The 11,851-nt window shown below is 70.5% G+C and overlaps 2 protein-coding genes across 4 annotated transcripts; one reads left to right on the top strand and one right to left on the bottom strand.

Annotated features, from left to right (window-relative positions):
- The first annotated feature begins 283 nt into the window (after nucleotides 1-283).
- On the top strand, nucleotides 284-4,184 carry STAP2 (signal transducing adaptor family member 2). Its single transcript, XM_056512391.1, has 10 exons — nucleotides 284-479; nucleotides 838-909; nucleotides 1,191-1,286; nucleotides 1,622-1,678; nucleotides 1,753-2,279; nucleotides 2,389-2,529; nucleotides 2,792-2,861; nucleotides 3,177-3,273; nucleotides 3,589-3,717; nucleotides 3,951-4,184. The coding sequence occupies exons 1-10, from the start codon at nucleotides 387-389 to the stop codon at nucleotides 4,163-4,165; spliced, it is 1,497 nt and encodes a 498-aa protein (XP_056368366.1). The 5' UTR covers nucleotides 284-386; the 3' UTR covers nucleotides 4,166-4,184.
- Nucleotides 4,185-4,269: 85 nt separating this feature from the next.
- On the bottom strand, nucleotides 4,270-11,826 carry FSD1 (fibronectin type III and SPRY domain containing 1). 3 transcript variants are annotated; one of them, XR_008842454.1, is made up of 14 exons: nucleotides 11,386-11,826; nucleotides 10,698-10,805; nucleotides 10,491-10,622; nucleotides 9,914-10,015; nucleotides 9,143-9,165; nucleotides 8,796-8,917; nucleotides 8,311-8,520; nucleotides 8,125-8,223; nucleotides 7,861-8,020; nucleotides 7,708-7,787; nucleotides 6,677-6,928; nucleotides 6,072-6,160; nucleotides 5,447-5,991; nucleotides 4,270-4,843 (listed from the first exon to the last, which is right to left on the bottom strand). XR_008842454.1 is itself a non-coding variant. In XM_056512386.1 (13 exons), exons 1-13 carry the CDS (start codon nucleotides 11,512-11,514, stop codon nucleotides 5,887-5,889), a joined length of 1,611 nt encoding a protein of 536 aa, XP_056368361.1. In that variant the 5' UTR covers nucleotides 11,515-11,826; the 3' UTR covers nucleotides 4,270-5,886. The 3 variants fall into 3 exon arrangements, 1 of the variants encoding a protein (XP_056368361.1); XR_008842455.1 differs by lacking the exon at nucleotides 4,270-4,843 and having other exon boundaries at nucleotides 5,132-5,525; nucleotides 5,605-5,991; XM_056512386.1 differs by having other exon boundaries at nucleotides 4,270-5,991.
- Between the last annotated feature and the right edge of the window lie 25 nt (nucleotides 11,827-11,851).

Here is an 11,851-nt window from a genome sequence, read left to right as displayed (position 1 = left end):
CCGGAACCGGGCAGGGGGACAGGCGGGAACCCGCTGGGGTCGCCCCCGCACCTGCCACACCGGGCGGGGACACGGGGGCTCAGCCCCGCTCCGGGACACCGACCCCGCCCCGCGGGGACCCCCCTGCCCGCCGCACTGAGCCCCGGGGAGGGGCACGGGGGACACCGGGAGCGGGAGCGGGAAAGCGAACGGGAGCGGGAACGGGAACGGGAACCGGAGCCTGTTCGGGGCTCAGCCCCGCACCTGCTGTTTCCGAAGGGAGGGACCCGGGGGCTCAGCCCCGCTCCGGGGATGCCCCGGCCCGGCCGGGATCCCGCCCGCCGCCCTTCGCCCCGGCCGGGCGGGGCCGTGCCGGGAACTGCGGCGGTTCCTGAGCGGCGGCGGAGATGGAGCGGCCGGTGCCGCTGCCCCGGGGGATCCGACCCCGGGCCCGACACTACTACGAGGGCTTCGTGAACAAACGGGGGCCGCTGGATCAGGTGGGCGACACCGCCGGGACCGACACCGGCACCCCGGGACCGACACCGGCACCCCGGGACCCATCACCGGCACGCCCAGCACCCATACCGGGGAGTCCCCGGGACCGGGCGCCAGGAGCGACCCTCGGGTACCCAGGACCTGTTCCCGGGACCGCTCCCGGCACTTCCAGGCGCTGTCACCCCCGGGACCGACTCTCCGTGTCCCCTCTGCCGCCCGGGGCCACCGGGTGTGCTCCCCGCGGAGCCCGGTGCCGGTTCCCTGTTCCTGGTGCCGGTTCCCTGTTCCTGGTGCCGGTTCTCGGTTCCCGGTGCCCGGTTCCCGGTGCCGGTGCGGAGCTGAGCCAGTCCCTCCCCGCAGGGCTACCAGAGGGTCTGGGCCGGGCTGCGGGGGCCCAAACTCGCCTTCTACAGGATGCCCCAGGAGCAGGAGGTACGGGGGCTCCTCCGGGCAGGATTCCCGGGGCCGGGACCCCTCACGGGCTGTCCCGGCTCGGACCCCCATGGGACCCCTCAGGGCGGGACCCCTGCGCCCCCCTCCACGAGCTGGGACCTCTTTGGTGAAACCCCCCAGGACTGGGGACCCCTCCCCATAAACCCCCGGGGATGGGACCTTCAGGGGACACCGAGCTGAGGGTGGGGGTGGCCCGGGGGGGCTGAGTCCTGACGTGCTCGTGTCCCTGGGCCGGGGGTCCCACCCTTGGGTGCCCCCAGCCCCTGGAGGTGCTGGACCTGGGCGAGCTGGTGACCGCGCAGGCCGAGGGCGGGGCTCTCGTGCTCAGGCTGAAGGGACAACAGGTGACAATGAAGGTGAGGGGCGGCCACGGGGGGCTGGGGGTACCCGGGGGCAATGGGGGTACCGGGAGGGGGGGATGTGGGGTACAGAGGGGCCGGGATTCCAGGGGCTGGGTTTTGGGACAGGGACTGCAGGGGGGCACTGGGGAGCACAAGGAAGTATTTAGGGATAGAGTGGGGACAGGATTTGGGCACTGAGGGGCAGAGGGGGAAGGACTTGGGGGTACAGGGGATGCAGAGGGATGGGGAGCTGTGGGATTTGGGGCCAGGCTTAGGGGGCTGTGGAGACCTGTGAGGGGACACAGGGGCCAGGGAACGGGCCCCCCTCATGTCCCTGTGTCCCCCGGCAGGTGGAGAACTGGGAGACGCAGGAGATGTGGCGAGGATTCATCCTCACCATGGCCAAGGTGGGCGCGGGGCGCTGCCGGGGGTCCCGGGGTGACAGGGACCCGCGAGTGCCACCACCCCGTGTCCCCCGCAGATGAGGATGCCCCGGGACCTGGCGCTGCTGCCCGGACACAACCTGCAGCTCCTGGAGGCTCTGCGGGAGGAGCGGGAGCGCAGGGGCACCCCCGTGTCCCCTGCCAGATCCGTGTCGCCGGTCACACCCGTGGTGACACCCGTGTCCTCGGTCACACCCGTGTCCTCTGCCAGCTCCGTGTCGCCGGTCACACCCGTGGTGACACCCGTGTCCTCGGTTACACCCGTGTCCCCTGCCAGATCCGTGTCGCCGGTCACACCCGTGGTGACACCCGTGTCCTCGGTCACACCCGTGTCCTCTGCCAGATCCGTGTCGCCGGTCACACCCGTGGTGACACCCGTGTCCTCGGTCACACCCGTGTCCTCTGCCAGATCCGTGTCGCCGGTCACACCCGTGGTGACACCCGTGTCCTCGGTCACACCTGTGCCCCCTGCCCGCTCCGTGTCCCTGCTCACACCCGTGGTGACACCCGTGTCCCCCAGCTCCGTGTCCCCGGTGACACCCGTGTCCCCCAGCTCCTGTGAGCCGTGAGTCGGGGGCTGGGGGTTCCCCATCCTCACTGGGGGTGGCCCAGCGTGGCCGGCGGTGACGGGGCGGGGCTGCGGGTGACAATGGTGACAGTGGGGGGGTCCCCAGGGTCCCCAGCTGCTTTTTCCAGGTGACGCGTCCCGAGGCCGAGCGGCTGCTGGAGCGGAACGCGGGCAGGGGGAACCTCCTGCTGCGGCCGGGGGGACACGGCCAGGGGCTCTCGGTCACCATCCGCCAGCAGCTCGACGGGTGCGACAGGGGACACCGGGGGCGCCCACCGGGGCGGGGTGTCCCCAACCGGGAGGATCTGTCCCCTCGGGGCGGGGTGTCCCCAACCGGGAGGGGCCCTGGGCCAGCGATGGCTCCGGGTGAGGGTCCCCATGGATGGGGGGGCTCCCAGGGTGAGGGTGACCCCTTGGGGGGTGGCCCCAGAGGGAATGTCCCGCGGGGTGTGAGTGACCCCCCCCGGGCAGGGGGTCCCCAGCCCCTGAGGCAGCCCCCGCCCCCACAGGACAGCGTGGCTGAGGCACTACAAGGTGAAGAAAGAGGCCCAGGGTTATGTCATCGTCATGGAGACCCCGGTGAGTGGCACGGGGGACAGGGACCCCAACCCCGGACACCCCCCTGAGCCCCCCGGGTGGGACCCTCGGGGTCACCCAAGGGACTGGCACCTTGTGGGCTGGGCACCCCCAGGGAACACCCAAGGGTGGGACCCCCGAAAGAAGGGACAGGGACCCCCTCAGGTTTGGGATCCCTGGGAATTGGGACCCCCAAGAGACAAGGACACCCCAAAGAGCCGCAGCCAAGGGGGTGGGACCCCCCACACGGGCCTGGAGCGGTGGGGAGGGAACGGGGGGCGCGGGGGGGACCCCGAGTGACGCCGCGTGTCCCCCCAGCATCGCTGCTCGTCGCTGGCAGACGTGGTGCAGTTCTTCGTGAGGAGCGGCAGGGGCAGCCTGCAGCCCCTGGAGCCCGAGTACAGCGCCCACCTGGGTGGGCTCCGGGCCTGGGGGGCTCGGGGGGCTCACGGACAGAACCGGGGGTCGGGAGCAGCTGCGGGAGGCTGAGGGGGGCAGGGAGGGGCGTCTGGGGGTACTGGGGGGGGTCTGGAGATTTGGGGGGCAGAGCTGCTGGGGTGTCTCAGCCTTGGGGGGGGGGGATCAGAGGGGCTGGGGGGGGGATCAGAGGGGTCGGGGGGGGATCAGAGGGGTCGAGGGGGGGGTCAGAGGGGTCGGGGGGGGATCAGAGGGGTCGAGGGGGGGGTCAGAGGGGCTGGGGGTGCCCGTGACGCCCCCCGCTCTGCTCCAGAGTTCGTGCCGGTGGCGGTGCCCCCCTCCCCGGCGGAGGCGCCCCCCCCGCCCAGGCCGGCCCCGAGGAGCGGCAGACCCCTGAGTCTGGGGCTGGTTCCCGAGGAGCAGCTGTACATGAACGACCCCGGTGAGGCCGCTCGGGATGCGGGAACGGGGCGGGGGCGGGGGGGGCACCCCTGCACTGAGCCCGACCCCTCCCCACCCCCGAGCCCCGCTGTCACCCCCCCAGGCACAGGGGGGGCACAGCGGGGGGACAGCGGGTGCTGTCAGCTCGGGGGGCAGTGGGGAGGAGCGGGGGGGTTCCTGGGGGGCAGGGGGAGGGGGATTCTCTGCCAGGGTCTCACCCCCACCCCGGCACAGGGAGGACCCACGAGCTGCACAAGGACCAGCACAGGAAGCTGCGGCTGCACCAGGCTCAGCTCAAGCACTTATGGGGACGCTCTGGGGGGGCCCTGCTGCTCCCCACTTCGTGCCAGCAGCCAGTGGGGACACCAGGACCCCCCTCACCCTCAGGGACAGCCGTGCCCAGTGTCCCCTGGGGTGACACTGCGGGGGGAGCCCCCTCATGTTTGTGAATAAAGAACCCAGAGCCCACCCAGCCCCTTCCTGCCCCTGGCGCCGTGGGGGTGTCACAGGCACCCCAAACTCCCCCCGTGCCCCATCCACGCCCACATCACACCTACATCCCAATTTATTCTCCAGGCCAGAAGCAGCTCTCGGTGCTGGGGGGGCAACGAGCCCCGGCGACACGGGGGGCACGGAGTGGGGGGGCTGGGGGTGCCCCGGGGCTGGCAGAGCCCTGCAGGGCAGGCTGGGGGTGCCCTGGGGGTGCCAGAGCCCTGCAGGGCAGCACTGGGGGTGCCAGGGGGTGCCAGAGCCCTGCAGGGCAGTGCTGGGGGTGCCAGGGGGTGCCAGAGCCCTGCAGGGCAGGCTGGGGGTGCCAGGGGGTGGCAGAGCCCTGCAGGGCAGTGCTGGGGGTGCCCCGGGGTGGCAGAGCCCTGCAGGGCAGCACTGGGGGTGCCCTGGGGGTGGCAGAGCCCTGCAGGGCAGGCTGGGGGTGCCCCGGGGTGGCAGAGCCCTGCAGGGCAGCACTGGGGGTGCCCTGGGGGTGGCAGAGCCCTGCAGGGCAGTGCTGGGGGTGCCAGGGGGTGGCAGAGCCCTGCAGGGCAGTGCTGGGGGTGCCCTGGGGGTGGCAGAGCCCTGCAGGGCAGCACTGGGGGTGCCAGGGGGTGGCAGAGCCCTGCAGGGCAGTGCTGGGGTGCCAGGGGGTGGCAGAGCCCTGCAGGGCAGGCTGGGGGTGCCAGAGCCCTGCAGGGCAGGCTGGGGGTGCCAGAGCCCTGCAGGGCAGGCTGGGGGTGCCAGGGGGTGGCAGAGCCCTGCAGGGCAGGCTGGGGTGCCAGGGGGTGGCAGAGCCCTGCAGGGCAGGCTGGGGGTGCCAGGGGGTGCCAGAGCCCTGCAGGGCAGCACTGGGGGTGCCAGGGGGTGCCAGAGCCCTGCAGGGCAGCACTGGGGGTGCCCTGGGGGTGGCAGAGCCCTGCAGGGCAGGCTGGGGGTGCCAGGGGGTGCCAGAGCCCTGCAGGGCAGCACTGGGGGTGCCCTGGGGGTGGCAGAGCCCTGCAGGGCAGGCTGGGGGTGCCAGGGGGTGGCAGAGCCCTGCAGGGCAGTGCTGGGGGTGCCCTGGGGGTGGCAGAGCCCTGCAGGGCAGCACTGGGGGTGCCAGGGGGTGGCAGAGCCCTGCAGGGCAGTGCTGGGGTGCCAGGGGGTGGCAGAGCCCTGCAGGGCAGCACTGGGGGTGCCAGGGGGTGGCAGAGCCCTGCAGGGCAGGCTGGGGGTGGCAGAGCCCTGCAGGGCAGCACTGGGGGTGCCCCGGGGTGCCAGAGCCCTGCAGGGCAGGCTGGGGGTGCCCCAAGGGTGGTAGAGCCCTGCAGGGCAGTGCTGGGGGTGCCCTGGGGTGGCAGAGCCCTGCAGGGCAGGCTGGGGTGCCAGGGGGTGGCAGAGCTCTGCAGGGCAGCACTGGGGGTGCCAGGGGGTGGCAGAGCCCTGCAGGGCAGGCTGGGGGTGCCAGGGGGTGGCAGAGCCCTGCAGGGCAGGCTGGGGGTGCCCCGGGGTGGCAGAGCCCTGCAGGGCAGTGCTGGGGGTGCCCCAGGGGGTGGCAGAGCCCTGCAGGGCAGGCTGGGGGTGCCAGGGGGTGGCAGAGCTCTGCAGGGCAGGCTGGGGGTGCCCCGGGGGTGGCAGAGCCCTGCAGGGCAGGCTGGGGTGCCAGGGGCAGGGTACATTCAGTGCTGTGCCCGGGGGCTCAGGGCAGGCTGGAGCTGCTGGCTGTGCTGTTCCTCTTCTGCAGGCACCGCACGGCGCTGGGCACCTGCAGGCCTGATGTCACCTGGAAGCTGCCACACCACACCTGGGGACACGGGGGGGGCTCAGGGGGCTGCACCCAGCGCTGGCAGCGCCCCCAGAGCCCCCAGCCCTGACCCCCCTTACCATGAAGGCTGGCAGCACCGGCTGTGAGAACTTGGCCTTGAAGGTGTGGAGCAGCTGCTTGGTGCGGGCGTTGTAGAAGGACAGGAAACCTGGGGGAGGGGGCACAGGTGGGCACAGGTGGGCACGGGGGTGGCACAGCCCCAGCGGGGGTGACAGTGCCTGTGGTGGTGACAATGGTGGATGCTGGTGTCTGTGCTGGAGTATGGACAGGCTGGTGCCCATGGAGGTGACAAAAGCCATGGTGGTGACAATGGCCATGATGGTGACAATGCCCATAGTGGTGACAATGGCCATGAGGTGCCCATGGAGGTGACAATGACCATGATGGTGACAATGCCCATAGTGGTGATGCTTTGGATGATGGTGATGCCTTTCTAGGCCACAGTGGCAATGCCCACACTGGTGCCCATGGAGGTGCCAATGCCCATGGAGGTGCCATCCCCATCCCATCCCCATCCCATCCCCAAATCCCATCCCATCCCATCCCATCCCATCCCATCCCATCCCATCCCATCCCATCCCATCCCATCCCATCCCATCCCATCCCATCCCATCCCATCCCTGTATCCCATCCCTGTATCCCATCCCATCCCATCCCATCCCACCTTCGTGGAAGTTGCAGTGCACGCCGATGCAGTCGGGCACGGGCACGTCCAGCGCCTTGGCCTTGTTGTTGTGCTTGGCGCTGAAGCTGACCTGCAGCCAGTTGTTGAGGTGCAGGCACCAGGACGCCGGGGTCTTGCCCAGCTGGTCGAACTTGCCCAGGCTGCGGTAGGCCACGCCCACGCCGAAGGCTTTGCTGTCGCGGTCGTACCGCACCTCCCAGTAGTGCTCGTCGCCGTCGATCAGCGTGTCCCCTGGGGCACGGGCACGGCTCTGCCCGGGGCACCCACGGCGAGCCCTGCCCTGTGCCACCGTGCCAGGGGTGTCCCCTGCCCCCTGCACCACCCCCTGTGCCACCCTGCCAGGAGTGTCCCGTGTCCCTGACGTCACCCCCCTGTGCCACTCTGCCAGGGGTACCCCTGTCCCTGCATCACCCCCTGTGCCCTGTGCCACTCTGCCAGAGGTGTCCCCTGTCCCTGCATCACCCCCTGTGCCCTGTGCCACCCTGCCAGGAGTGTCCCGTGTCCCTGACATTACCCCACTGTGCCACTCTGCCAGGGGTGTCCCCTGTCCCTGCATCACCCCCTGTGCCCTGTGCCACTCTGCCAGGGGTACCCCTGTCCCTGCATCACCCCCTGTGCCCTGTGCCACCCTGCCAGGAGTGCCCTGTGTCCCTGACATCACACCCCTGTGCCACCCTGCCAGGGGTACCCCTGTCCCTGCATCACCCCCTGTGCCCTCTGCCCTCCATGCCCCCACCTCACCCCCACTCCCGGGTGCCCCCTCCTCAGCCCTGGGTGCCCTAGGCTCCTTCTCACCCCAGGTGTCCCCTCTCACCCCAGGTGTCCCCTCTCACCCTCGGGTGTCCCCTCTCACCCCAGGTGTCCCCTCTCACCCCAGGTGTCCCCTCTCACCCTGGGTGTCCCCTCTCACCCTCGGGTGTCCCCTCTCACCCCAGGTGTCCCCTCTCACCCCAGGTGACCCCTCTGACCCCAGGTGTCCCCTCTCACCCCCGGGTGTCCCCTCCTCTCACCCAGCACCGTGTAGGACTCGGCTGTGAACCGGTCTCGGCCCCCTCGGCCCAGGGACATCCTCTTGGGCGACTGCACCACCCTGCACAGGGGGACAGGGCAGGTTGGCACTGCCAGGCACAGGGGCCGTGCCAGGGGCCCGGGGGGGGCGTTACCTGGCAGGGGAGTTGGCAGGGGAGGCCGTCCTGCTCTTGCCATCCTTCTCTCGGGCCTTGACGTCCTGCACCTTCCCTCCCGTGGCGTCCCACTCCACGCTCAGCTCCTCCACCCGCAGGTTCTGGTGGCACGTGCTGGCGTCCAGCCGGAACATGAAGGCTGGGGACAGCTCCTGTCAGCACAGCCCCGGCCCTCCCTGCCTGGCCACCACCCCACAGGGCTGGCACGGGGGGGACACGGGCACTGCCACCCCCAGCACCCACCTCTGGTCTCCAGAGTGACTGGCTCCGAGAACTCGCCCGCCACCGCCTTGTTACACGCCCGCACCCGAAAGTTCATGTACTTCATGTCAAACTTCAGCCCTGCGGGCACAGCGGGGTCACAGCGAGGGGCACTGCCACCCCCTGTCCCCTGCAGAGCCTGGGACAGCCCCAGAGCTGTGCCCTCACCAGTCAGGGTGTACTCAGTGCCCTTGATGCCCTCGATGACCATCCAGGGCTGGTCCTCCTTGGCCCGGGGGGGCCCCTCGAAGTTGGTCCTGCGATACTCCAGCACGTAGTGGTCGATCTTGCTGTCCTCGTCGGGCATCCTCCAGGCCAGGGTCACACAGTTATCGGCCACCAGCGACTCGGCCAGGTCGATCTCGGGGGCGCTGGGCACTGCCCGCAGGAGCAGCCGTGCCAGTGTCCCCCCTCCCTGCCACACAGGGCTTCCCCAGCACCCCCAGGGCTCCCACAGATCCCAGACCTCAGGCATGGCACCCATGGGATCTCACGCACGGCACCCAGAGACCCCCAGCACGGCCCCACTGCCCCCCTGGGCACAGCATCCAAACCCCTCGTCCCTCCAGCCATCCCTGGCACCTTCCTGCCCCTCTGGGGAGGCACCCCAGGGGCCTGGCCTGTCCCCCCGTGCCCCCCTGGCCTGGCAGTACCTGGCAGGAAGGTCAGGGCCTGCAGCAGGCGCCGCTCCTGGGCGAAATCCACCATCAGGTGGCTCATGTTATCGCTGACCTTGGCCTTGAGCGACAGGCGGAAGGCCGGAGCCATGGTCACGCTGTGCCAGGACAGGGACAGAGCTCAGCGGGGCTGGGCACCCACCCACCCTGCACGGCCCTGGGGAGGGTGGGCACAGCCACCCCTGCACCCACAGGGCCACCCCTGCACCCACAGGGCCACCCCTGCACCCTCGGGACCACCCCCCGTGGGGCCCTGGCTGGGAAGAGGAGGAGGAGGAGGAGGAGGATGGGGTTAGTGGGTGGGGGGCTCAGGGGGGCCGTACCTATCCTTGATCTGTTTGGCCGCCTTGTGAGCGCAGAGGGAAAGAGGAGGAGAAAAGCAGCAGTGAGGCAGCAGAGCCGGGCACAGGGGGGCACATGCAGGACCTGTACCAGCTGTGGCACCCAGCAGGACAGCATCCCTGCATCCCACAGCATCCCAGAGCAATCCTGCATCCCACAGAATCCCAGAGCATCCCTGTATCCCAGAACATCCCAGGCATTCCTGCATCCCTGCATCCCAGAGCATCCCTGCATCCCAGAGCATTCCTGCATCCCAGAGCATCCCTGCATCCCAGAGCATCCCAGAGCATCCCTACATCCCACAGCATCCCTGCATCCCGGAGCATCCCTGCATCCCACAGAATCCCACAGCATCCCTGCATCCCAGAATATCCCAGAGCATCCCTGCATCCCACGGAATCCCAGAGCATCCCTGCATCCCACACCCAGGGCATCCCTACATCCCAGAGCATCCCACAGCATCCCACAGTGGCACACATGGCGCAGCACCTGCCTGGCACAGCACTCCATGTCCCCCCAGTGCCCCCGTGTCCCCGCCACGGTGCCCCTCTGGCACTGGGGGCACTGGGGGCACCCCGGGGTCTGCGCTCCCCCCCAGCCCCACAGCAGGCACAGCCAGCCCAGCGTGGCCCCAGCACAGACAGAAAAGGGTGCCCGGCCTGAGGTGGCATCGAGCGAGTGGCAAGGGGGGGTCAGGACACCCCCAGCGTGGCACAGCCAGGCAGGGCCACCCCTGGCACACAGGGACCCACCTGGGAGAAGTCGTGGTGGTTGGCCGTGCCCAGGGCCTGGTTGGCCGCCTCCAGCAGCTCCTCAGAGCTCTCCAGGGCCTTGGAGCACGCCACGAGCTGGGCCTGGCAGGGAGGGCACAGGGGCAGTGCTGGGCACAGGGACAGTGCTGGAAACAGGGGCAATGCTGGGCAGGGGACAGTGCTGGGCACAGGGGCAGTGCTGGGCAGGGGGGCAGTGCTGGGCAGGGGGCAGTGCTGGGCACAGGGGCAGTGCTGGGCAGGGGGGCAGTGCTGGGCAGGGGGCAGTGCTGGGAACGGGGGCAATGCTGGGCAGGAGGGCAGTGCTGGGCAGGGGGCAGTGCTGGGCACAGGGGCAGTGCTGGGCAGGGGGCAGTGCTGTGCACAGGGACAGTGATAGGCACAGGGACAGTGCTGGGCACAGGGGCAGTGCTGGGCACAGGGGCAGTGCTGGGCACAGGGGCAGTGCTGGGCAGGGGGACAGTGCTGGGCACAGGGGCAGTGCTGGCACAGGGACAGTGCTGGGCACAGGGGCAGTGCTGGCACAGGGACAATGCCAGGCAGGGGTCCCTGGGCTCACCTGCAGCTCGTAGGTGCGGCTGGCGCGCTCCTGCTTGATCTTCATCACCATGTCCTCCTTGAGCTCGTCCAGCAGCGCGTACAGAGACTGGAACTCGGCCTCCAGGTCCTGCTGCGCCCGCGCCGAGTTGGCCTGGGCACAGAGCGGGGCTCAGCGGGGCCTGGCGCGGGGGCCGGCCCGGCGGGGCGGGGGGGGGGGGGCCGGTACCTCCACGTTCTGCACCATCTGCTTGAGGGAGTAGATGAAGTTCTGGATCTCCTCATTCTTCACGGCGAGGGTGGTGATGATCTTGCGCAGAGACTCCTGCCCGGCGCCCTGCGCTGCCCGTCAGTGCCCGCGGCCCCCCGAGCCCCCGGGCCCGGCCCCGCCCTGCCAGGCCGTGCTGGGCCGTGCTGGGCCGTGCCAGGCCGTGCTGGGCCGTGCCAGGCCGCGATGACTTGGCAATGTGAGTGTGAGTGTGAGTGTGAGTGTGTGAGTGTGAGTGTGTGAGTGTGAGTGTGAGTGAGAGTGCCAGCCCTGCTCCCCTCCCTCTGCCCGGTGCCGTGCCGAACCCCTCACCCCTCCATCCTCCACACCTGCGCGCTCATCCCTCCTTCTCCATCCCTCTGCTCCTCCTCCTTCTCCCTCCCTCCCATCCCTCCATCCTCACTTCCTCCATCCCTCCTGCTTCTCTCCCTCTCCCATCCATCCCCGCTGCCTCCATCACTCCTTCCTCCATCCCTCCGCCCCTCCTTCCTTCATCTCTCCTTCCTCATCCCTCCTTCCCTCCTCCCTCCCTCCCCGCACTCTCCTCACTCCATCCTCCATCCCCGCCGCCCCCCCGGCTCCATCCGCTCTCCCCGCTCCCGCCGCAGCCCCCGGTGTCCCGGGGGTTCCCGGGCGGTGCGGGCCGTACCTGGTCGCCCATTCCGGGCCGGCCCCGCCGCTCTCGGCCCCGCCGACACCAACAAAGGGGGAGCGGCGCCCCCGCCCCGCCCCCCGGCCGGCCCCGCCCCCGCCCGGCCCCGCCCCCGCCCCGCGGCATGCCGGGAGTTGTAGTTCGGGTGGGGGGTGTGAGACCCCCGGGGTTGGGGCGCGCCGGGCCAGGGCTGGGAGCGAGGGGACATTGTCACCTCGCGGGGTGGGGACAGTGCCACACTGCCACACTGCCACACTGTCATACTGAGTGGGGGGGTCCCAGTCCAGGACCCCACCCTCCCTGCTGGGGGGCAGGAGGGGTCCCCCCGCTCCAGGCCTCCTCCGCAGGCTGCAGTGGATCCAGGATCAAAGAGGAGCTAAGGAGGTGCTGTCACCTGTCCTCGCTCCAGTCGGTGTCCCAAATCCCTGTCCTAAATCTCTGTCCCCATCCCTGTCCCCAGCCC

Source organism: Oenanthe melanoleuca, chromosome 28 (assembly GCF_029582105.1).
Source record: "Oenanthe melanoleuca isolate GR-GAL-2019-014 chromosome 28, OMel1.0, whole genome shotgun sequence".
NCBI lineage: Eukaryota > Metazoa > Chordata > Aves > Passeriformes > Muscicapidae > Oenanthe > Oenanthe melanoleuca.
This window is presented reverse-complemented; position numbering and strand designations above follow the sequence as displayed.